The following is a 25,793-nucleotide window of genomic DNA, read 5'->3' on the forward strand; positions in this document are numbered from 1 at the left end:
GGGAATCACGGTACACACATGCGCTGACTCCAGCGCCATTTTAATGAATACAGCATCACAGCAGCAAATGGCGGCGTGGTGCGGAATTTAAATAAAGAAAAGAGGGCAAGCCGAGATGACGAATGTAGACAGAGGACCTGACCCACATAGTCCCGCCCTGCTGCACACCCCAGTCAAGCAATGCACCAATTTCTGGACCTTTGAGATTGGATTTTTCGGCAATCAAACATACAATCTGGAAACTGAAGGTATGATTTGATTCACCATGCTAGTGCCAGTATGGCACTGCCTTTACTCTATATGGGAAAATTCTGCTAGTTGGTTCTCTTTAAAGGGAATCTGTCCCATACTTCCTTTTCCGGCATAGAAATCAGACTGAAAGGAAGTTGTTACCGGGCTCCTAATGGTAGGTGTGGATGTTTTGGAGTGAATCACAATTAGTCTGCTCATACAAGCTGAGCTGACAGACTCATTCAGCAGTAGCTGACACCTTTGCTACTGAAGTGCTGTGATCTGCATTTCAAAAGCAAAGGGTTTATGTAATCCAATCACTGACTTGGACAGCTGAAAAGTGCCAAAATTTGCATTAGAAACACAATGGCAGGGCTGTACTGGCTATCTAGCAATTGACAGATGGGCTGGTACCTTTACTGGGCTGCTCTGACACTTGGTATCTCCCAATAACTTCAGCAGCACAGGGTGGAGAAAGGAAGGGGCGAGTTAACTGCTAGCAAACAGGTCACTGCAATGAATGATGGAACTTGTAGTATTAGCTCACTGTAATCCTAGGGAGAGGAAGAGATCGATGTAAACATCCGAGCTGCTGCTGGTAGACACCAAATGATGCTATTCGCATGATAAAAGGTTTATATTACTATAATAAGAGTATGCATTTAGTGGCACATAATAGCACAATTAATGAATAAAGAATGAAATTAATTAAGGTAGTGGATAACTTCTTTAACCATAAGTTAGGTAATAACTTGTAAGCTGATGTTTTTCTGACCACTGATATCCGCACCAATTGGCAAAATGGGAAACTTTTACCTCTGATACAATGGAGTGGCAGTGCACATGTCTGATCGACGCTTTATTCTTTCCCTATGGGGCTGCCTGACGCTGCGCTCAGCTTTTTCAAGACCCTGAATGAGCCGTGCATTGTTGAGAATGCAGATTACTGCTTCATTTTAACAGGAATAACAGTGCCTTTTTCTGACGATCACTGCTGGACCCAATGGTCGGACACCCACTGATCTATAAGTTATCACCTACTGTATTCCTGTGGATTCGTGATTTCTAAGCACAGCACCTTTTAATACAATATTAGCTACTATGCTCCCCTTTATAATTAAATTAGTCATAGTGCCCCTGCCCCCTTCTTCCCCTTATAATGATATTATCCATTGTGCTCCCCATCCAGAGACCAGTGATGTACACCGATACAGGTTGAACATATGACTGGTTTAATTATGGAAGTTCACATACATTTAAAGAAGTCAGTTGGCTAGCAGCCAATAATACGTAACACGTCTCCGATTGGGTAAACTAAGAGAGCCTATTCTGCGATATATATATATATATATATATATTTGTGTATATGTGTGTGTGTGTGTGTGTGTGTGTGTTTCATCATTTGATATTAAGCTAAAGCCTGCTTTATACACTTCAATAAATCTTTCAATCCGTCGTCGGGGTCAAGTTGTAAGTGACGCACATCCGGCATCGTTCGTGACGTATTTGCGTGTGAAACCTACGTGCGATCAAGATTGAACGAAAATACGGTGATCGCATACACGTCGTTTATTCCTCATACATTGGACGTTTTGTTGTATGAACCTAGTCAATTGTAACGTGTGACATCCCTCATACGATTTCGGTGTCTGATGCTATGTGCGCAGGTGTGCGCTCTGCACCGCAGCTTAAAAAAGGTCTGCTTCAGAGCGCAGCTGAAAAGCTGCGTTCTGAAGCGCCTCACAATGTCTGTCATTCACTAATCTCTGTCAGTCCGTCACTATCTCTGTCCCTCTCTCTCTGTCCATGTCAGTCTATCCCTCTTACCCCCTCTCTCATACTCACCGATCCCCGATCCCCGGCCCGGCTCTGCACGGCATTCACACTGCTCCGGCGGCTTTTACTGTTTTGAAAAAGCCGGCCGCCCATTAAACAATCTCGTATTCCCTGCTTTCCCCGCCCACCGGCGCCTATGATTGGTTACAGTGAGACACGCCCCCACGCTGAGTGACAGGTGTCACACTGCACCCAATCACAGCAGCCGGTGGGCGTGTCTATACTGTGTAGTGAAATAAATAATTAAATAATTTAAAAAAACGGCGTGCGGTTCCCCCCAATTTTAAAACCAGCCAGATAAAGCCATACGGCTGCAAGCTGGTATTCTCAGGATGGGGAGCTCCACGTTATGGGGAGCCCCCCAGCCTAACAATATCAGTCAGCAGCCGCCCAGAATTGCCGCATACATTATATGCGACAGTTCTGGGACTGTACCCGGCTCTTCCCGATTTGCCCTGGTGCGTTGGCAAATCGGGGTAATAATGAGTTATTGGCAGCCCATAGCTGCCAATAAGTCCTAGATTAATCATGTCAGGCGTCTATGAGACACGTTCCATGATTAATCTGTAAATTACAGTAAATAAACACACACACCCGAAAAAATCCTTTATTAGAAATAAAAAACACAAACACATTCCCTGGTTCACCACTTTAATCAGCCCGAAAAAGCCCTCCATGTCCGGCGTACTCCAGGATGGTCCAGCGTCGCATCCAGCGCTGCTGCATGGAGGTGACCGGAGCAGCAGACACCGCCGCTCCGGTCACCTCCACGCAGCTAATGAAGACAGCCGCGCGATCAGCTGAGCTGTCACTGAGGTTACCCGCTGTCACTGGATCCAGCGGTGGATGCAGCGGTGGCCGCGGGTAACCTCACTGACAGCTCAGCTCATCGTGCTACTCACCTCAGTTGCTGCGTGGAGGTGAGAGGAGCGGCGGTGAGTAGCGCGATGAGCTGAGCTGTCAGTGAGGTTACCCGCGGCCACCGCTGCATCCACCGCTGGATCCAGTGACAGCGGGTAACCTCAGTGACAGATCAGCTGATCGCGCGGCTGTCTTCATTAGCTGCGTGGAGGTGACCGGAGCGGCTGTGTCTGCTGCAGCTCCGGTCACCTGCATGCAGCAGCGCTGGAAGCGACGCTGGACCATCCTGGATGACGCCGGACATGGAGGGCTTTTTGGGGCTGATTAAAGTGGTGAACCAGGCAATATGTGTGTGTTTTTTATTTCTAATAAAGGATTTTTTCGGGTGTGTGTGTGTTTATTTACTGTAATTTACAGATTAATCATGGAGGGTGTCTCATAGACGCCTGACATGATTAATTTAGGACTTATTGGCAGCTATGGGCTGCCAATAACTCATTATTACCCCGATTTGCCAACGCACCAGGGCAAATCGGGAAGAGCCGGGTACAGTCCCAGAACTGTCGCATATAATGTATGCGGCAATTCTGGGCGGCTGTTGGCTGATATTGTTAGGCTGGGGGGCTCCCCATAACGTGGAGCTCCCCATACTGAGAATACCAGCCTTCAGCCGTATGGCTTTATCTGGCTGGTTTTAAAATTGGGGGGGACCGCACGCCGTTTTTTTTAATTATTTAATTATTTATTTCACTACACAGTATAGACACGCCCACTGGCTGCTGTGATTGGGTGCAGTGTGACACCTGTCACTCAGCGTGGGGGCGTGTCTCACTGTAACCAATCATAGGCGCCGGTGGGCGGGGAAAGCAGGGAATATGAGATTGTTTAATGGGCGGCCGGCTTTTTCAAAATAGTAAAAGCCGCCGGAGCAGTGTGAATGCCGTGCAGCGCCGGGGATCGGTGAGTATGAGAGAGGGCTGCTCAATTCAGTTACTCAGGAGATTAGCAGTCACCGGTGAGTCCTTCATAGGTGACCGCTAATCAGGACGCGACACAGACAGAGCCGCAGCATGACAATGAAGTCGGGTGAAGTTCACCCGAGTTCATTCTGACAGTGCGGCTCTGTCTGTGTCTGCTGTGAACTAACATTCACCGCTGCTACATGGCTGTCTATTACTGCTGTCAGCGGCCATATAGCAGAGCTGAATGGCAGATGACATAGTAAAAACGCATCTCTACATTACACACGCTTGGCAAGTCAATAAATAAAAAAAAAAAAGGTGCCCAATGCATACGTCACAGAACACGTGATCTAAAGGATCGCACACAAAATTGATCAATTTAACATAGACTACTAACGCTCGTGTGACAGCAAATGAACGACCTACGTGCAATCTCATTCAATCGCATATGCGACCTGGGCGTGTCACATCGCATACGAGATCGCACACCTAATTGTAAGGTGTAAAGCTGGCTTAAGTCAGCATGATTCACTTATCACATGAAAGTCCCAGAATGTCTGGTGAGTCTTATGATGTCTGCTGAATGTAGGTGTGGTGCATAGTGCAAGTGCCATCTTAAGTCTTGTTTTTGGATATCTTCATATAATTCTTAATACTCATAAAAGTTCATAATCATGTCTATAACACAACATTAGTCGGGTGGAGGAAAAGGGGCTTAAGCATCACAACAGTAAAAGTTTTATTTTTTTTGTCGCTCCATTGGGAGACCCAGACAATTGGGTGTATAGCTTCTGCCTCCGGAGGCCACACAAAGTATTACACTTTAAAAAGTGTAACCCCTCCCCTCTGCCTATACACCCTCCCGTGCATCACGGGCTCCTCAGTTTTATGCTTTGTGTGGAAGGAGGCACACATCCACTCATGCATTCTCAGATTAGTTATATCGGTTGGAAGAAAAGAGGACCCCCACGGGGTCCCCGGCATGCTCCCTTCTCACCCCACTAAAGTCGGCGGTGCTGTTAAGGTTGAGGTACCCATTGCGGGTACAAAGGCCGGAGCCTCATGCCGTTTTTCCTTCACCATCCCTTAGTGGCTCTGGGAGAAGTGGGATCCTGACCGGTCGTCCATTCACTGGGACCGGGCTCCCTCCGCAGCCCCTGTGGGAATCTGCTGGACAGGAGTCTATTCTTCCTCAGGGATCGGGCCCTGCATCTATAAGGTACTCTGTGTCCCCATGGGGACTGTGCATTGAGCGCCTTATTCCCGGACGCTGCAGCAGCTGCTGATTTCGGAAGACCGGCGGACTTGTCGGCCGCGGTCTTAAATTTAGTCCCCGGCTTCATCGCGGCCTAGTAGCTAAAATCCCGCCCCCGGGCCTGCCTGTCAGGGGTAAGGGCGGGACGGCCGGCCTGACGTCGGCTGTGAGGGCCGGAGCATCCTGTATGTTTCCTCCCCCCTCACTGATCACTGTGGGGACCCCAGATTCCCGCACTTTTCTAGCACCGCCCACGGCTCCACTCCTCCCCTGAAAGCTCCGGCAGCCATGTTTTTTGGCATTCTGCCGGTGGAGGATTATCAGAGAAGAGCTCTGCAGCTCTGGGAGACCTAAGGCAGGGAATCTGGAGGACACACACTCGCTTTTTAGCGGTCGGTAAGCCACACCGGTCACCCGGTGCTGGTCCCCCCCCAGGGTGCCGGAATAGATACGTATTTATATACATATTTCTGTTCGGTCGGGCTGTATACCCCTTCCCATATACCCTCAGTGATCACTCTCCTAGGAGACAACAGCATGTCGTCCACAAGGAGCAAAGGTGCTAAGGCACAGGGTTTTTTTGCGACCTGTACCTCTTGTGCGGCTATGTTGCCTGCGGGTTCCACCTACCCTCACTGTGAGCAATGCTCAGCCCCTGTTTCGCTTGCTCAGCCGGAGCCTCGGTCACTAGTGGGCCCCTCGGCTCATGTAGACCCCCCTGCTCCCCCTGTCCAGGCGGCAGGGACAGAGTTCGCCTCTTTTGCTGAGAAACTCTCTGAGTCACTTTCCCAATCCATGGCTCAGTCTATGGACAAATGGTCTGCCAAGCTGCTAGAAGCTTTGCAGTCCAGACCGGTCCTTACACAGGCCCCATTTCCCGTTAGCTCGTCGCCTCCAGGCCCCTCTCGGTCCGCGCCGCAGCGCACTCCCAGGTTGGGCCCTAGGTCCCACGCGGAGGACTCCTGCCCGGATCTCAGTCCCAGACCGACTAAGCGGGCTCGCTGGGAATCTTCCCTGACTTCTTCACGCTGTTCGGGTTCCCAGCCCGAGGACTCTCTGGAGGACGAGGCGGACGTCGCAGCTCAGGGCTCTGAACCTGACGTTGCTCTCAATCTTGATACACCTGAAGGGGACGCCTTAGTTAATGATCTTATCTCGTCCATTAACCAGGTGTTAGATCTGTCTCCCCCGCCTCCACCTGTAGAGGAGTCTGCTTCTCAGCAGGAGAAACACCAGTTTCGGTTCCCCAAACATACACGGAGTGCGTTTTTCGATCACTCTAACTTCAGAGACGCTGTCCAGAAGCCCAGAGCGGTTCCGGACAAGCGCTTTACTAAGCGCCTTACTGACACACGTTACCCCTTCCCCTCTGACGTAGTTAAGGGTTGGGCTCAGTGTCCCAAGGTGGATCCTCCAGTCTCTAGACTGGCGGCTAGATCTGTAGTATCGGTGGCAGATGGCTCATCGCTGAAGGATGCCACTGACAGGCAGATAGAGCTCCTGGTGAAATCCATTTTTGAAGCCACGGGCGCGTCTTTTGCCCCGGCCTTTGCAGCCGTGTGGGCACTACAAGCTATCTCAGCTTGGCTGGCTGAGATTAATGCAGTCACACGTAATTCTGCTCCGCAGGTTGCGTCTCTGACTTCTCAAGCGACAGCTTTTTCTTCTTACGCCATGAACGCAGTCCTAGACTCTGCTAGCCGTACAGCGGTGGCATCTGCTAATTCTGTGGCAGTCCGCAGGGCCATGTGGCTGCGCGAATGGAAGGCAGACTCGGCCTCCAAGAGGTTCTTAACCGGTTTGCCGTTTTCTGGCGACCGATTGTTTGGCGAACGATTGGATGAGATTATTAAGGAATCCAAGGGAAAGGACTCCTCCTTACCCTAGTCCAAACCTAAGAGACCTCAGCAACGGAAAATTCAATCGAGGTTTCGGTCCTTTCGTCCCTCCGCCAAGCCCCAGTCCTCTTCGTCCAACAGGCCGGAGAAAGGCCAGAGGAACTCCTATGCGTGGCGGTCTAAGTCACGCCCCCAAAAGGCCGCCGGAGGCACTGCCTCCAAGGCGGCCTCCTCATGACTCTCGGCATCCCCGAACCGCATCCTCGGTCGGTGGCAGGCTCTCCCGCTTTTGCGACGCCTGGTGGCCACATGTTCAAGACCGATGGGTGAGAGACATTCTGTCTCACGGTTACAGGATAGAGTTCAGCTCTCGTCCTCAGACTCGTTTCTTCAGAACCTCTCCGCCCCCCGCTCGGGCCGACGCACTTTTTCAGGCAGTGGCCACTCTGAAAACAGAGGGATTTGTGATCCCGGTTCCCCTTCAGGAACATGGTCGCGGCTTTTACTCCAACTTGTTCGTGGTGCCAAAGAAGGACGGATCATTCCGCCCCGTTCTGGACCTCAAATTGCTCAACAGACATGTGAGCACCAGACGGTTTCGGATGGAATCTCTCCGCTCGGTCATCGCCTCGATGTCACAAGGAGACTTCCTAGCATCGATCGACATCAAGGATGCTTATCTCCATGTGCCGATCGCACCCGAACATCAACGCTTCTTGCGTTTCGCCATCGGGAACGAGCACCTTCAGTTCGTGGCATTGCCTTTCGGCCTGGCGACAGCCCCACGGGTGTTCACTAAAGTCATGGCATCCGTAGTGGCGGTCCTACACTCTCAGGGCCACTCGGTGATTCCCTACTTAGACGATCTCCTAGTCAGGGCACCTTCTCGGGTGGCGTGTCAACACAGCCTTCCAGTCGCTCTGGCGACTCTCCAGCAGTTCGGGTGGATAATCAACTTCCCAAAATCCCAGTTGACACCGACCCAATCACTGACTTACCTCGGAATGGAGTTTCATACACAGTCAGCGGTAGTCAAGCTACCGCTGGACAAACAGCTGTCCCTGCAGGCAGGGATACAATCTCTTCTTCGGGGTCAGTCATACCCCTTGAGGCGCCTCATGCACTTCCTGGGGAAGATGGTGGCAGCGATGGAGGCAGTGCCGTTCGCGCAATTCCATCTGCGGCCACTCCAATGGGACATTCTCCGCAAATGGGACAGGAGGTCGACTTCCCTCGACAGGAACGTCTCTCTGTCCCTTGCAACCAAGACATCTCTTCAGTGGTGGCTCCGTCCCAATTCTCTATCGCAAGGAAGATCCTTCCTACCCCCAACCTGGGCTGTGGTCACCACGGACGCAAGCCTGTCAGGGTGGGGAGCGGTTTTCCGCCACCACAGGGCTTAGGGAACCTGGACTCCGGTAGAGTCCTCCCTTCAGATCAATGTTCTGGAGATAAGGGCGGTGTATCTAGCCCTATTGGCCTTCCATCGGTGGCTGGAGGGCAGACAGATCCGTATACAGTCGGACAACGCCACGGCCGTCGCATACATCAACCATCAGGGAGGCACGCGCAGTCGTCAGGCCTTCCAGGAAGTCAGGCGGATTCTGCAGTGGGTGGAAGCCACAGCATCCACGATCTCCGCAGTGTACATCCCGGGCGTAGAAAACTGGGAAGCAGATTTTCTCAGTCGTCAGGGCATGGACGCGGGGGAATGGTCTCTTCACCCAGACGTGTTTCGAGAGATCTGTCGCCGCTGGTGAACGCCGGACGTCGATCTCATGGCGTCACGACACAACAATAAGGTCACGGCCTTCATGGCACGGTCTCAGGATCACAGAGCTCTGGCGGCGGATGCATTAGTTCAGGATTGGTCGCAGTTTCGACTGCCTTATGTGTTTCCTCCTCTGGCGATGCTGCCCAGAGTGTTATGCAAGATCAGGTCCGACTGTCGTCGCGCCATTCTCGTCGCTCCAGATTGGCCGAGGTGATCGTGGTACCCGGATCTGTGGCATCTCACGGTGGGTCAACCGTGGGCGCTTCCAGACCGCCCAGACTTGCTGTCACAAGGGCCGTTTTTCCATCTGAATTCTGTGGCCCTCAACCTGACTGTGTGGCCATTGAGTCCTGGCTCCTAGCGTCTTCAGGATTATCTCAGGATGTCATTGCCACTATGAGACAGGCCAGGAAACCAACGTCCGCCAAGATCTATTACAGATCTTGGCGGATCTTCTTATCCTGGTGCTCTGATAATGGTTTTTCTCCCTGGCCGTTTGCCTTACCCACTTTTCTTTCATTCCTTCAATCCGGAATGGACAAGGGTTTGTCACTCGGCTCTCTCAAGGGACAAGTATCGGCGCTCTCCGTATTTTTTCAAAAGCGCCTGGCCAGGCTTCCGCAGGTCCGCACGTTCCTGCAGGGAGTTTGCCACATAGTCCCACCATACAAGCGTCCGCTGGAACCCTGGGACCTTAACAGGGTGCTAACGGCTCTTCAGAAACCACCTTTCGAGCCGCTGCGGGATGTTTCTTTATCACGTCTTTCGCAGAAGGTGGCATTTCTAGTGGCAGTTACATCACTCCGAAGAGTGTCGGAGCTTGCAGCGCTGTCATGCAAAGCCCCCTTCCTGGTTTTTCACCAGGATAAGGTGGTTCTGCGTCCTGTCCCGGAATTTCTCCCTAAGGTGGTATCCCCTTTTCATCTCAATCAGGATATCTCCTTACCTTCATTTTGCCCTAATCCAGTTCACAAATGTGAAAAGGATTTGCACTCATTAGATCTAGTGAGGGCACTCCGGTTCTACGTGTCTCGCACGGCACCCCTGCGCCGTTCAGATGCGCTCTTTGTCCTTGTTGCTGGCCAGCGTAAGGGTTCGCAGGCTTCCAAGTCAACCTTGGCTCGGTGGATCAAGGAACCGATTCTTGAAGCCTACCGTTCTTCTGGGCTTCCGATTCCTTCAGGGCTGAAAGCCCATTCTACCAGAGCCGTGGGTGCGTCCTGGGCATTGCGGCACCGGGCTATGGCTCAGCAGGTGTGTCAGGCAGCTACCTGGTCTAGTCTGCACACTTTCACGAAACACTATCAGGTGCATACCTATGCTTCGGCAGACGCCAGTCTAGGTAGGCGAGTCCTTCAGGCGGCGGTTGCCCACCTGTAAGAGGGGCCGTTTTTTCGGCTCTTTTTATCGAGGTATTCTTTTACCCACCCACGGACTGCTTTTGGACGTCCCAATTGTCTGGGTCTCCCAATGGAGCGACAAAGAAGAAGGGAATTTTGTTTACTTACCGTAAATTCCTTTTCTTCTAGCTCCTATTGGGAGACCCAGCACCCGCCCCTGTTCCCTTCGGGCTGGTTGTTCTTGTGTGTACACATGTTGTTCATGTTGAATTGTTCTTGTGGTTCATGGTTTTCAGTTCTCCGAACATCCTTCGGATTGAATTTACCTTGGACCAATTTATAAGTTTCCTCCTTCCTGCTTTTGCACCAAAACTGAGGAGCCCGTGATGCACGGGAGGGTGTATAGGCAGAGGGGAGGGGTTACACTTTTTAAAGTGTAATACTTTGTGTGACCTCCGGAGGCAGAAGCTATACACCCAATTGTCTGGGTCTCCCAATAGGAGCTAGAAGAAAAGGAATTTACGGTAAGTAAACAAAATTCCCTTCTTTAATTGTGCCCCTTCCAGGGCAGTGTGAGAGCGTGCACTAGACGGTTGCTTATCTCCACTTACCCTTTATCACTGAATGGAGCAGTCATAGACGTTCTGCAGCTAATTTTTCACATGTGAATATACAAAAAGAGTGAATTTTGATGAATACAATTACTAGTTCATATACCTACTTGTTAGGAGCTGTTCACATTAAGATCTCAGCATCCGCCTGGTAAGTGCGTGTAAAAACTACACAAAACATTTAATCCCCCTTCTCGCTGCAGCCAATTTTCATTTTGCCCTTTTATTTTTCTCATCACTCTCTTCAAGAGCTGTAACTTTTAACTTTTTTTATTTATCTGTCAATATAGCAAGGTGTTTTTTTTTTTGCAGAATGAGTTGTTGTTTTGATTACCTGTCACTTCACCATATAATGTACTGAAATAAAAGAAAAATGTAGATGTGGTGATAAACTATAACAAATTCTTATATTTGTTCTTTTATTTTAATTTAAATTGACTTATTTTATATTGACTAAGATGGCAGCCATGAGGGTCTTCAGTAGGACCAAAGACCATGAGAACCCTCCAGCCCCCTCAGAAGTATTTAAATACTTTGTAAGATGGCCCCAGACACATCATGGAGGGGAGATATGTATCACAGAGGTGGTTATCTTGGAATCAAGGTCCGGCACATATTGTACTGAGATTGTTAATAGGGCATGGCAAGGGCCGGGTTTACGAGCAGTCAGAGAGATTGGTGGGACTGGCTGCTCCCATATCCCCACCTTGGGGGTGGCATGAAGAATATAGGAAAGTCCAGGTGTATCATTAGGTGTCTGTGTGTGGAGTTAAGGAGGAATCCCATGTGAAGTTTCCATGTGGGGACTTGTATACTGGACCGAAGTGCGTTTGGAGTGTGTAATTTGTTTTCCTGCAATTAAATCCTGTTTATTGTCTGTGTTTGCGGCATGTTTTATGGAGTCTTAATAAAGCAGCCTGGATGTTTTATGTAAATCGCCTTCTGTGGCTACCTCACACACAACTGAGTGAGTCGACATCCCTACAGCTTAAACAGCAACAATCTGAGCCAGCTCCTATCGCTGCTGTTAAAGGCAAAAGCCAGCTGTATAATACAGCAGGCATCAGCTGGATATGATGTGAGCCCGCTCCATATATTGGGACCCATAGTAGGACGTACTTTCACCTAATGTGATGTGAACAGTTTCATGGCAATAAACATGGATTCTACCCTTTTATATACTGACCTACCCATCACCTAACTGCCTTTTGTTTTCTCAGACCCACCATCCATAGACTGGCAGCCAAGTCTCTGATCTCAGAGCTGGAATGTGGAAAAGACTCAAGATCTGAGGAGATGAAGAAGAGAATCCTGGAGACGAGTCTTCAGTCTGGGGTTATCTCTGCACTCACTGCCTTTGTTGCTGTTAATAAGGACACCAAGACCCCACTGGAAGGTCCTCCAGTCCGGAGAGACATCCCCGCTCCAAGTAATTACGGTAATGCTTTACAATCCATTTGCACCAGACCATAGTGATGCCGACCCTAAAAGTACCAAGTATAGATCATATATGATACAATCGGACATATCGGCGCTGATATAATACAATTGGACATATCAGCGCTGATATAATACAATCGGACATATTAGCTATCATATTATACAACTGGACGCATCACTGCTCATATATCAGAATCTGACATATCAGCGATTATTTTATACATCATGTTGAGGAGAAAACGTACTAGAAAGCAGAAGCACAGTATCTGTGTCTCTCTGGGCAGCTGTAATCTGATCCCTCAGTGAGATGGAAGTTCGTCTCAAGCAAGATGGATTTTAGTTGCATTTCAGAGTGAATGGTTTCAGAAGTGGCTCATGAGTGGAGAAAGAAGTACATTTCTCTAAGATATATTATATTAGAAAGTGTCTTATATTTGCCTGTACTATTGATTTATGCGGTTGGTTTTAATGAAAATAAGCATTTAATTTACCTTGATTTCAATGTTTTGTTTCTGCAGGTTTCATGTGTCCAGGAGGAGCACGACCAATGGCTATGGCCTGTCGGAGTATGCCCCAGTCAAGAATGAGGATGGCAGGAGGTGCTTACAGTCATTTCTTAAACTTTATGCATGAAAGTTACTTCTCTTAAGAACATCCCATACAGATGACCCATCTATCATGTACTATTAGCATCACACCATGGCGTCCGGCAGAGGGATAAGATATTGAGTGTCCAGCCGGCTACACCAGTAAATCACTATATAGAAGCTGCGGCTCTCATCCTCTTACTAGCATGTTTAATAACAATGATAACACTCTTGTTTAAGCTGCACCAAAGTTGTGTTCTGATGCCCGATCCATACAACCATTACACCATGGAGCAGATATACAAGTGCATCTCAATAAATTAGAATATCATCAAAAAGTTAATTAATTTTAATAATTCAATACAAAAAGGGAAACGCATATATTATATAGAGTCATTACACACAGAGGGATCTATTTCTATATATTATATAGAGTCATTACACACAGAGGGATCTATTTCTATATATTATACAGAGTCATTACACACAGAGGGATCTATTCCTATATATTATATAGAGTCATTACATACAGAAGGAGCTATTCCTATATATTATATAGAGTCATTACACACAGAGGGATCTATTCCTATATATTACATAGTCATTACACACAGAGGGATCTATTCCTATATATTAGAGTCATTACACACAGAGTGATCTATTCCTATATATTATATAGCGTTATTTCACACGGAGGGATCTATTTCTATATATTATGTAGTCGTTACACACAGAGGGATCTATTCCTATATATTATATAGTCATTACACACATAGGGATCTATTTCTATATATTATATAGAGTCATTACACACAGAGGGATCTATTCCTATATATTACATAGTCATTACACACAGAGGGATCTATTCCTATATATTATATAGAGTAATTACACACAGAGGGATTTATTTCTATATATTATATAGAGCCATTACACACAGAGGGATCTATTTCTATATATTATATAGAGTCATTACACACAGAGGGATCTATTCCTATATATTACATAGTCATTACACACAGAGGGATCTATTCCTATATATTATATAGAGTCATTACACACAGAGGGATCTATTCCTATATATTACATAGTCATTACACACAGAGAGATCTATTCCTATATATTATATAGAGTCATTACACACAGAGGGATTTATTTCTATATATTATATAGAGCCATTACACACAGAGGGATCTATTTCTATATATTATATAGAGTCATTACACACAGAGGGATCTATTCCTATATATTACATAGTCATTACACACAGAGGGATCTATTCCTATATATTATATAGAGTCATTACACACAGAGGGATCTATTCCTATATATTACATAGTCATTACACACAGAGAGATCTATTCCTATATATTATATAGAGTCATTACACACAGAGGGATCTATTCCTATATATTAGTCATTACACACAGAGTGATCTATTCCTATATATTATATAGCGTTATTTCACACGGAGGGATCTATTTCTATATATTATGTAGTCATTACACACAGAGGGATCTATTTCTATATATTATATAGAGTCATTACACACAGAGAGTGTGTTTATTTCTGTTAATGTGGATGATTATGGCTTACAGCCAATGAAAACCCAAAAGTCATTATCTCAGAAAATTAGAATATTATATAAAACCAACTGAAAAAATTATTTTAAACTCAGAAATGTTGGCGCCTACTGAAAAGTCTGTACAGTAAATGACTCAATACTTGGTCGGTGGTTCTTTTTGCATGAATTACTGCATCAATGCGGCGTGGCATGGAGGCGATCAGCCTGTGGCACTGCTGAGGTGTTATGGAAGCCCAGATTGCTTTGATAGCAGCCTTCAGCTCGTCTGCATTGTTGGCTCTCATCTTCCCCTTCACAATACTCTATAGATTCTCTATGGGGTTTAGGTCAGGCGAGTTTGCTGGCAAATCAAGCAGTGATACTGTGGTTAGTAAACCAGGTATTGGTGCTTTTGGCAGTGTGGATAGGTGCCAAGTCCTGCTGGAAAATAAAATTTCCGTCCCCAAAAAGCTTGTCGGCAGAGGGAAGCATGAAGTGCTCTAATATTTCCTAGTAGACGGCTGCGCTGGCTTTGGTCTTGATAAAACACAGTGGACCTACACCAGCAGATGACATGGCTCCCCAAACCATCACTGATTGTGGAAACTTCCCACTAGACCTCAGCAGCTTGGATTGTGGCCTCTCCACTCTTCCTCCAGACTCTGGGACCGCGATTTCCAAATGAAATGCAAAATTTACTTTCATCTGAAAACAACACCTTGGACCACTGAGAACAGTCCAGTTCTTGGCCCAGGTAAGACGCTTCTGGCGTTGTCTATTGGTCATGAGCGGCTTGACACAAGGAATGTGACACTTGTAGCCCATGTCCTGGATACGTCTGTGTGTGGTGGCTCTTGAAGCACTGACTCCAGCAGCGTCCACTTCTTGTGAATCTCCTCCAAATTTTTGAATGGCCTTTTCTTAACAATCTTATCAAGGCTGCAGTTATCCCGGTTGCTTGTGCACCTTTTTCAACACACTTTTTCCTTCTACTCAACTTTCCATTAATATGCTTGGATACAGCACTCTGTGAACAGCCAGCTTTTTTAGCAATGACCTTTTGTGGCTTACCCTCCTTGTGGAGTGTGTCAATGACTGCCTTCTGGATATCTGTCAAGTCAGCAATCTTCCCCATGATTGTGAAGCCTACAGAGCCAGACTAAGGGGACATTTTAAATGCTCAGAAAATCTTTGCAGGTGTTTTGTGGTAATTATTCTAATTTTCTGAGATAATGACTTTTGAGTTTTCATTGGCAGAAAGCCATAATCATCAATAGTAACAGAAATAAACACTTGACATAGATCTCTCTGTGTGTAATGACTCTATATAATATATGTGTTTAACCTTTCTATATTGAATTACTGAAATAAATTAACTTTTTGATGATATTCAAATATATTGAGAAGAACTTGTAGTTGTGATTGTGTCTCCACTGGAAAGTGAAGTGTCTTTAAATGCACAAATGTGTGACAAAGTGGTGTTATCAAAGGTATGAGGAGAAGAATGAGCGCGCACAGGAAGGATCTTAGGCTGGTTTCACACTACGTCTTTTTAACATCCGTCGAAAACGTTTTTTTAACGGAAGTACGGATCCTGTGCAAATCCGTTTTCATGTCAATGCATTTTCAATGGACTCGCGTCCACCTGCGTTTGCGTGCGTTTGCGTCCGTTAGACGCAGGATCCGTCCTTTCGCGTTATTTTAACATGTTTCAAAAACGCAACATGTAGCGTCCAAATACTGCAAATTGCTGGATCCTGACTATAACGCACGCAAACGCAGGTGAACGTTGCATGCTGATAGACAGGATCCTTCTCTCTCTCTCTCTCTCTCCCTCTCCCTCTCCCTCTCCCTCTCTCCCTCTCTCCCTCTCTCCCTCTCTCCCTCTCTCCCTCTCTCCCTCTCTCCCTCTCTCCCTCTCTCCCTCTCTCCCTCTCCCTCGCCCTCGCCCGGCCCCGACCAGCTGAGCTCCGATCACATGACTACAATGCCCGCCCCGAAACATCCACTGCAGGATCCTGCAAAATAACATATGCGTTTGCATACGTTATTTGCTGTAAAAGCAGGATCCGTACTTCCGTTAAAAAAACGTTTTCAACGGATGTTAAAAAGACGTAGTGTCAAACCAGCCTTATCTGATTATCCGCCAATGTAAACATGTCAATAATCAGTCCAGGTCCACCCGTAACTACTCCCAAAACTATTTATATGTGAATGAAACTCTTTCAAAACAATTCTAGCAATACCTTCATATGGTCTGTCTGTTCCTCTGTTACTGAGAAATCAGGGATTTAATTTTAATGCCAATGAGGCTGAAGATCTATGGTAGATCTGAAGCCTCTGTCACTTCAGCTCTATTTCTCTTGACCTCCTTGTGCTTTACTGAGAGCCTCTATGCTGTCTGACTTCAAGTATAGGAGCTGTATGTCACACAAGTGGAAGCAGTGATGGGCGGGGAATAGAGCTGGAGTGACAGAGGCTTCATTTATACACCCTCATTTGCAGATCGAATAAAATCCTGATTTCTCAGTAATGGAGGAGCAGACTGGCCATGTAAAGGTATTGCTGGACTTGTCTTTGCAAGAGCATTCAAGGTTATATAGCTTGGTGTTGGAAAATCTGCAGAAAAAAATTAGATACAGTGGAACCTCGCTTAACGAGTAACCCAGTTAGCGAGTATTTCGCATAATGAGCAAATCTTTCTGTAAATTTGTAACTCGGTTTACAAGAAAGCTTTGCTGTACGAGCAAAACACTCACTGCACACACTTCCGGTTCCGTATATCCACCGCGCTCTAACCTGCTCTTGCAGTCCACAGAAACACACACAAGCACGCACAAACACACCCAAACAAACACACATGCACACACACATATTATGCTCACCTTACCTTCTGTTCCCTCGCCGGCTTCCTGGAACTTGCATGTATTGGGTAACCAAGGCGACCGATGCTGGACCTTCCGCTCCCAACGCGCTGATGTCAAAAGCAGGAGCCGCTTGCCTCTGATTGGCCAGTGTGCTGCCTTTGAGTAGCGGCTGACAGGGGAAGGTCCTCCCTCCACTGGATGTGTATCCAGTAACCATCGCAACGAGGAAGGAACTTCCCCTGTCAGGCGCTACTCAAAGGCAGCGCGCTGGCCAATCAGAGGCAAGCGGCTCTTGCCTTTGACGTCAGCGCACTGAGTACGGAAGGTCTGGCATCGGTCACCTTGGTTACCCGATACACGTCTTGTATGGGCGAATTGCAAGTTCCAGGAGACCGGCGAGGGAACGGAAGGTAAGGTGAGCATAATCTGTGTTTGTGCGTGCGTGTCTGTGCGTGTGAGCTTGTGTGTGTTTGTGTGTGTGTGGAATGGCACAATAGGGCACCAGAATGGGACATTTAACAAGTTGTGGAACGAATTCTCTGCATTGCAATGATTTCCTATGGGAAATCTTGCTTTGCTGAACGAGTAACTTGGTTAACAAGCGCAGTCCCAGAACGCATTGTTCTCGTTAACGAAGGTTACACTGTATAGTAAAAATACTCCCTTGACTGCACACAGTGTATTCACCAATAATTGCTGTATTTTAAATAACTAAAGATAATCAAACCTTTTGACATATTTATCAGGGGTCGACACATGGTTCCTCAAAATTTGAAATAGTGAATTTTGCATTAAATCACAGTAAATCACAATCTGAATATCACAACATATTGGTAACCCAACAACCCCTTTAAAGCGCTGATTTATATATAGCTGCTCATTTAATAGCCATTTTACATGAACTGATAGCTGACAGAAACGTTATGGGGACAGAACATTGTTTTAATGGTCCGCATGAACAATCCATTCACATGCCTTTTTTTACTTAATTAGAGCATTTACATTTCCAGACTGGTGATTTTTTTTCCTTAAACAGGAGTTATAGTCAAGTATTGCTCCTAAAATGGCCTATTTTCTAGCAAACGTTGGGCCCTTTCGCGAGACGTGCTTTCATTGAAGTTTGTGTTTGCTCTAGCCCAGTGATACTACATCATCTCGTAGATGATTACTGAGTGGTAACCGCTCCAATAATGTCACTATTTGGTATCCGCAAGATTTTGCGCTGCTTCAAGAGGGACTCCAGAGAGTTGTGGGGTCCCACTCTGCATTCCGCAATATCACAAACAGGAAGTTGTAAGCTGAGTGTATGTATGTTTGTGTATGTATATATGTCCGCTACAGGAATCTGCACCGTCGCATTTACAATCACAAAATTTTGCACTGACACCCCATGTGACTCAGGGAACGTCATAGACTATATTTTGACGGGAAAATTAAACCCCGCACTTTACAGTTACTCTCCAAAAAACCTGCCTCCATTAAAGTCAATGCAGCTGCGAGCTATTAGGTCATTAATAGCAGCTGTGATTGCTTGCTATAGGAACAAAATAAATTGTTAGTATAAGAAGCTTATGTGTGAGGTAATAAGATGTCGGTGGGAAGACTGATAGAGAGAGACAGAAAGAGACAGAGAGACATAGGCACAGACAGAGTAACAGGAAGACAAAGAGACAGACAGGGAAAAAAACAGAGAAACAGTCAAAGAGACAGACAGACAGGGAAAGAGAGAGAAATAGAGAAACAGTCAGTCAAAGAGGCAGACAGACAGACAGTCAAAGAGATAGAGGTAGAGAGACCCAGACAGACAGGGAAAGAGACAGGCAGACAGGGAAAGAGTCAGACAGGGAAAGAGACAAGAAAAGAGACAGGGAAGGAGACCGAGACAGACGGGGAAAGAGACAGATGGGGAAAGAGACAGATGGGGAAAGAGACAGACCTTGAACGAGACAGACCTTGAACGAGACAGACCTTGAACGAGACAGACCTTGAACGAGACAGACCTGGAACGAGACAGACCTGGAACGAGAAAGACCTGGAACGAGACAGGCGGGGAACGAGACAGGCGGGGAACGAGACAGGCGGGGAACGAGACAGGCGGGGAACGAGACAGGCGGGGAACGAGACAGGCGGGGAACGAGACAGACGGGGAAAGAGACAGACGGGAAAAGAGACAGACGGGGAAAGAGACAGACATACAGAGACAAACAGAGAGACAGACACACAGAGACAGACAGAGAGACAGACACACAGAGACAGACAGGTAAAGAGTCAGGCAAAGAGACAGACAGACACACAGAGACAGAGACAGACACACAGAGACAGACACACAGAGACAGACACACAGAGACAAACAGACAGAGACAGACAGAGACTGGGAGAGAAACAGTTACTATCCCGGGTAACGCCCGGGTACTACAGCTAGTTATCTTATAATTACATTAAAGGGAACCTGTCATCAGAAATTTAGCTTGAAACCTAAAAGTGTCCCCCTCTGCAGCTCCTGGGCTACATTCTAGCAGGTTCCTGTACTTTTTGTGGCCCCTTTTAAACCAAATTAAATACTTTATAAACTTGTACCTTTTGCTATGTAAATTTTGTAAATCGTCCATGGGAGCGGGCTCTCTGCTGACCATTGCTGTTCCTCCAGCACATTGACGCCGTTCCCCCACGCTCCATTTCATCCATCAGGACGCCGCCCACTGCGCCCGAGGTGCCGCCCACGCCAGGATCGCTGGTGACGTGTGTCACAAGCACGAGATTATGGGCGGCGCTGTGATTGCATTGCAAGTGCCCGCCCATAATCTCGTGGACGCGCTTTCCCCCACTGCCTCCTGCGTTCTGCGCAAGCGCTCGCTGGCCAAATGACCCGACATCACCTCCTTCCCATCTTACCCTGCAGCAGGGCAAGATGGGAAAGAGGTGACGTCGGGTCATCTGGCCAGCAAGCGCTTGCGCAGAACGCTGGAGGAAGAGGGGAAAGTGCGGTCACGAGGTTATGGGCGGCACTTGCTGATGACACTCACAGCACCGCCCATAACCTCGTGCCTGCGCAAAACGTCACCAGCGGTCACACGTGCACACAGTGCACAGTCCCTCTACAGTCGCACAGCGCATGCGCGGGACCACGGGCGCCCAGGGGCGGCGTCCTGAGATATGAAATTCAGCGTTGGGGGGCGGCATAAATCTGCTGGAGGAACAGCAACGGTCAGCAGAGAGCTCGCCCCCATGGACGATTTACAAAATTTACATAGCAAAAGGTACAAGTTTATAAAGTATTTAATTTGGTTTAAAAGGGGCCACAAAACGTACAGGAACCTTGCTAGAATGCAGCCCAGGAGCTGCAGAGGGGGAAACTTTTAGGTTTAAAGCAAAATTTCTGATGACAGGTTCCCTTTAATTATCAGTCAAAAGCTGCCAACTCACTAAATAAAAAGGCAAGCCTCTGACTGGTGATCTGTTCCCTTTATGTCTATGGAGCAAAGCTGTGTGTGACTTTATATCCTGTGACCAAATATCCAAAGTGAATTCATTGTAAAAGCTTTGAAAAGTGGTAAAATGTTGTAGCAATGTGAGTTTGCTCTAAAATTTGTCAGCCTGACACTGTTTTTGCCTCGCTCCGACAAAGTGGCACCCCAGGCTTGTCACATTCATGACCAGCGGCAGCGTTGCTCACTCCACCAATCTTATACAAGGAGGAGCAGGACACTTTTCAGAAATGCCAATTTGATTAAGAGGTGTGTGCGCCTCCTACTGAATCAGGAGCGTCCAACATGAAAATTACTGGTCTTGATGATTCGGTACTCAAGTGTTTCTTAAAAATAAAATATATATTTATGTAAAGAACTGACAATGTGAACTTTTACCTTCACAGCTCTTATTCTTTTATTTATTTTACTTAACAGCTCCCATGATGTGCAGTGGTAAGATGAGCAGATCAGCTCCTGTTGGTGTGTACATTTTATTTATTTATGTATTTATTTTATATTTAATTTTTTACATTATTATAGAGATTAGTTGGGCTGCTGTGAAGTGCGAAAACCTTTTCTTATTCTTATAAAGACCCTCTGAAATGAACTTTCATCATCACGGCTCTTCTTTTTCTCTACTTCACAGCTGTCAAACTGAAAGCTCAAAGTGATACTCCGAAACGTCAAAAACAGGGCGTAATGCCTGAATGTGGTGTGTTTTTTCTTTTTTTTTACATTATTATAGAGATTACTGTAGTTGGGCTGTTGCAGAACAATCAAAATCAATCCTCTTCCATCTAATATATAAAGCTGAATGTGTGTTTGTGTGTGTGTGTGTGTGTGTGTATGTGTGTGTGTATGTGTGTGTGTGTGTGTGTGTGTGTGTGTGTGTGTGTGTGTGTGTGTGTGTGTATGTGTGTGTGTATGTGTGTGTGTATATGTGTGTGTGTGTGTGTGTGTGTGTATGTCCGGGATTGGCATCTGTACCGTCGCAGCTGCAACCACAAACTTTTGCACACTCACACGTCTGGACCCCGAGAGCGTCATAGGCTATGTTGTGAGGCGAAATTTAACCCCGCGCGTTCCAATTTACCAATCAATTTTGCCCCTATCTATATAATGGGGAAAAAGTGAAACGAGGAGTGTATCCGCACCGTTGCATTTACAATCACGAAATTTTGCACAGACACCTCATGTGACCCAGGGAACGTCGTAGACTATGTTTTGACATGAAAATGTAACCCCGCGCTTTACAGTTACTCTCCAAAAAACATGGCTCCATTAAAGTAAATGGAGCCTGGAATTACAGGTTATTAGTAGGAGCTGTGATTGGTTGCTATAGGAACAAAAGACATTCATAGTATAAGAAGCTTAAACGTGAGGTAATAAGATGTCGGTGGGGAGACAGATAGAGGGAGACAGACAGAGAGACAGACAGACAGAGACAGACAGGGAAAGAGACAGACAGGGAAAGAGACAGGGAAAGAGACAGACAGAGACAAATGGTGAAAAAGATAGAGACAGACGGGGAAAGAGACAGACCTAGAAAGAGACAGATGGGGAAAAAAACAGAGAGATAGAGACAGACAAAAAAAGAGACAGACAGAGACAGGCAGACGGGGAAAGAGACAGACGGCGCACATTACTTGGCCAATTTATTAAATCTGTGTGGAATATCTGTGGTGTTGAAATATATGTTGTGAAATGCTTCTATTAGCTTACTTTTTGCCTTTTAATAATTACATTTCTTGACGTATCTATAGGGATAAGCGGGTCTCCAATGACAAACTTTCCCTTACCACTATACTTAAAAATAAAGACACAGACTATGACTTTATTGCCGAATGGCCACAGCTTTATTAAACAGTATATATGTACCAAACTCATGGCTCAACATGCCACCCCATTAACAACTGAACCTGTACATATATACATATTCTCCACAAAAATGACACCTGATAGGTCCATCCGAGAGGGCAACCATCATTCCTATCCCACGGCCGTAACCTCCAACCGGCCCAGGGGACCACCTTGGCCGTGACCAACCGACCCGAGGTGTGGGGTAATTAACGTTCCATCGTTAATTACCCCTCCCCAGAACCTGCAGGACCTCCGCCCACAAGTTCCCATCCAAATCGAAGCCACTCCCCCTGAGTGGCTTCATACCAACCAACCTACGGTCGGTACACCAAACCTCTCTGAACGGACCTATCACCCCGCTGTGACAACAACTCAACAGAAAGCCAACTCTCCCTTTTTTTTTTTTTACATATTTTGTTTTTTATTTATTTTTTTTTTGCACGTTGTAGCAGGGCGGGTGGGCGGGACACGCTGTCTGTAGGACAAAAGGGGCAGTGACCTCTGCACTGACCCCTTTATACCCAGCACAACACCCCTCCCATAACATATCCCTCACCCAATCCCTTTTTCGACTCCCCCACCAATCAGGTAGCCCCCACGTACACCTCTGAACTAACACTTAACTCTTTCCTACCCTAACCCTCCCGATCGTCATGGGGCTCACTGCCCATCTTGACGTATCTATAGGGATAAGCGGGTCTCCAATGACAAACTTTCCCTTACCACTATACTTAAAAATAACGACACAGACTACGACGTTATTGCCGAATGGCCACAGCTTTATTAAACAGTATATATGTACCAAACTCATGGCTCAACATGCCACCCCATTAACAACTGAACCTGTACATATATACATATTCTCCACAAAAATGACACCTGATAGGTCCATCCGAGAGGGCAACCATCATTCCTATCCCCCGGCCGTAACCTCCAACCGGCCCAGGGGACCACCTCGGCCGTGACCAACCGACCCGAGGTGTGGGGTAATTAACGTTCCATCGTTAATTACCCCTCCCCAGAACCTGCAGGACCTCCGCCCACAAGTTCCCATCCAAATCGAAGCCACTCCCCCTGAGTGGCTTCATACCAACCAACCTACGGTCGGTACACCAAACCTCTCTGAACGGACCTATCACCCCGCCACAGACCGGCCAAGTGACCCCTTACTTGGCCCGGGCCCTCCACACGCCCAATGCTTGTTCCAATCCATCCCTCAAACCCAACATCCACAAATCCAAACCTATATCCGTGAGACGGACCCCATCTCGCCTCAAATACTGCTCGGTGGACTCCTCCAACTACCTATGACGAACCACCAAACCTCCATTCCGCGCTACGAACCTGCCAATCGCTCGATTCAATTTTACCCGGGCCCTTCCACCGACCTCGCGAAACGCCATTGCGTCCGGGCTATGATATCGGACCACACAATCACGATGCCAGGGAACGCCCTCCACAAATGAAGCAAGTCCAACTTAATATCCCTTTTTAATTCTCTCGCCGCCCTCACTCCAAGGTCATTACCTCCCATATGCAGAATCAGAACATCAGGTTCCCGGTCAATACGGCTATAATACGCCACTTCAGGGCGAACTCTACCCCAAGTCATGCCCCGGATTCCGAGCCATTTCACACGGGCTTCCGACATCGCCACTCCGAGCTGCCGACCGTCCCGACGAACATCTGCCCGCAAAGCTCCCCAAAACACAAAGGAGTGCCCGAGAATCCACACGAGGCATGGACCTACAAAACATAAAGACCATGAATACAACAACAATTTCACAAGAAAAAACTGCCCACCAAACACTAACTCAATCAATTAACCCTGTCACCAACCATCACCTAACCAGGTGTGGTCTAATATACAAACGAAACCTGGAAGATTCCCATCTCCCAATCCGCCGGATCCAATCCTCACTCAGCCCCCACCTAGCCGCTTCGGTCGCTGCCCCAATCCTAAAGGAGTGGGACCCATAATCCCTTGGTTCCTTCCCCGCCCGTACTAAAGCCAACTTCAGCACTGCGATAAACTGGCATCGCGATAAAGCGGATCCATCCACATGCCTAAGGAAAACACCGGGGTAGCCACCCCGCACCTTCAAAAACTCCGTCACCTGAACCACTGGGCATAAGTGATGCCCTGGCAATTCAAACAATACCACCAGACGTCCGCGACCTATTTGATCCGTCTTTGAAAACCGTAGCCGGCACTCAACTCTATCCCTCCCAAGCGTAACATCCTCCAACAACAGTCCGCCTACTGCGTGCCTAGCCGGGCTAACCAATTCTCCGATACGAAAAGCCCCAAAGAATGCCAATACAAAGGCAACCGTAAACAAGGCTCGTTCATAAGCGGACGAGCATATATCCCCCAAACACCCCACCAAACGAACCAACAAAGGAAACGCTATTGGCCGTCTCCTGTCTCGCGACCGCGCCCCCTTTCGAAAGCCCTTCATCGCCTGCCGCACCAGAAAATCCTTCGTCTCGTCCCGAACCCCTTGCAGTTTAAACAAGAAGGCCAACTCCGCCAACTTGTAACCTATCACCGAAACAGACCGACCTGCTGAAAAATCCCCGCTAATCAATGTCAAAACCCCCAGCACTCGGCCTGAATAACCAGGCTCCATAAAATCCACTTCCTCCAATTCCTCCCATTCCTGCCACACAGCCTGGTCTCGGCACCAAGTAGCCTCAGCCACCGATCTCCTGATGCCCTCAAATGCTACACCGACGCCAGGTCCCACAGCCATTCCGGGCATAGTTCTCCATCCTCGTCCGCTCCTGGCACCAGACTCCTGAACCTGCGGAACTGAAACCGAGACAGTGCATCAGCCACCTCATTCTGCACCCCGGGCACATGCCGCGCCACCACACAAATGTTTAGCTCTAAGCAACACAACACCAAATGTCTCAAATACCCCACTACCGGGGGCGATTTTGCCGACAAGGAATTGATAGAATGCACCACCGCCATATTATCACAATGCATGCACAGCTTCTTGCCTGCAAATTCGGGGCCCTACAATTCCACTGCCACTATGATGGGAAAAAGTTCCAGCAGCGCCAAATTCTTTACCAACCTCATTTCCACCCAATGCCGTGGCCATTTGCCCACACACCAGTGCGTCTGAAAGATTACCCCAAAACCTGAGGCCCCCGCTGCGTCCGTAAACAATTCCAGCTGGCTATTTGACAAAGCCTTGCTCATCCATAACGTCCGTCCATTGTAACGGTCGAGAAACGCATCCCACACCAGCAAATCTCCTTTCATCACCTTTGTCACTCTGACAAAAT

At 47.4% G+C, this 25,793-nt stretch overlaps 1 protein-coding gene across 3 annotated transcripts in view; it reads left to right on the top strand.

Moving 5' to 3' along the window:
- Positions 1-25,793, top strand: part of LOC142255321 (von Willebrand factor A domain-containing protein 5A-like) — a 415,890-nt gene that overhangs the window by 356,314 nt on the left and 33,783 nt on the right. For all 3 annotated transcript variants that reach the window (XM_075326900.1, XM_075326894.1, XM_075326885.1), the window contains exons 14-17: positions 11,929-12,146; positions 12,667-12,747; positions 21,069-21,113; positions 21,280-21,345. In XM_075326900.1, the coding sequence (XP_075183015.1) occupies positions 11,929-12,146; positions 12,667-12,747; positions 21,069-21,113; positions 21,280-21,345 (410 nt within the window). The remainder of the gene's footprint in view (positions 1-11,928; positions 12,147-12,666; positions 12,748-21,068; positions 21,114-21,279; positions 21,346-25,793) is intronic.

The sequence above is a fragment of the Anomaloglossus baeobatrachus genome, chromosome 1 (genome assembly GCF_048569485.1).
Source record: "Anomaloglossus baeobatrachus isolate aAnoBae1 chromosome 1, aAnoBae1.hap1, whole genome shotgun sequence".
Taxonomy (NCBI): Eukaryota; Metazoa; Chordata; class Amphibia; order Anura; family Aromobatidae; genus Anomaloglossus; species Anomaloglossus baeobatrachus.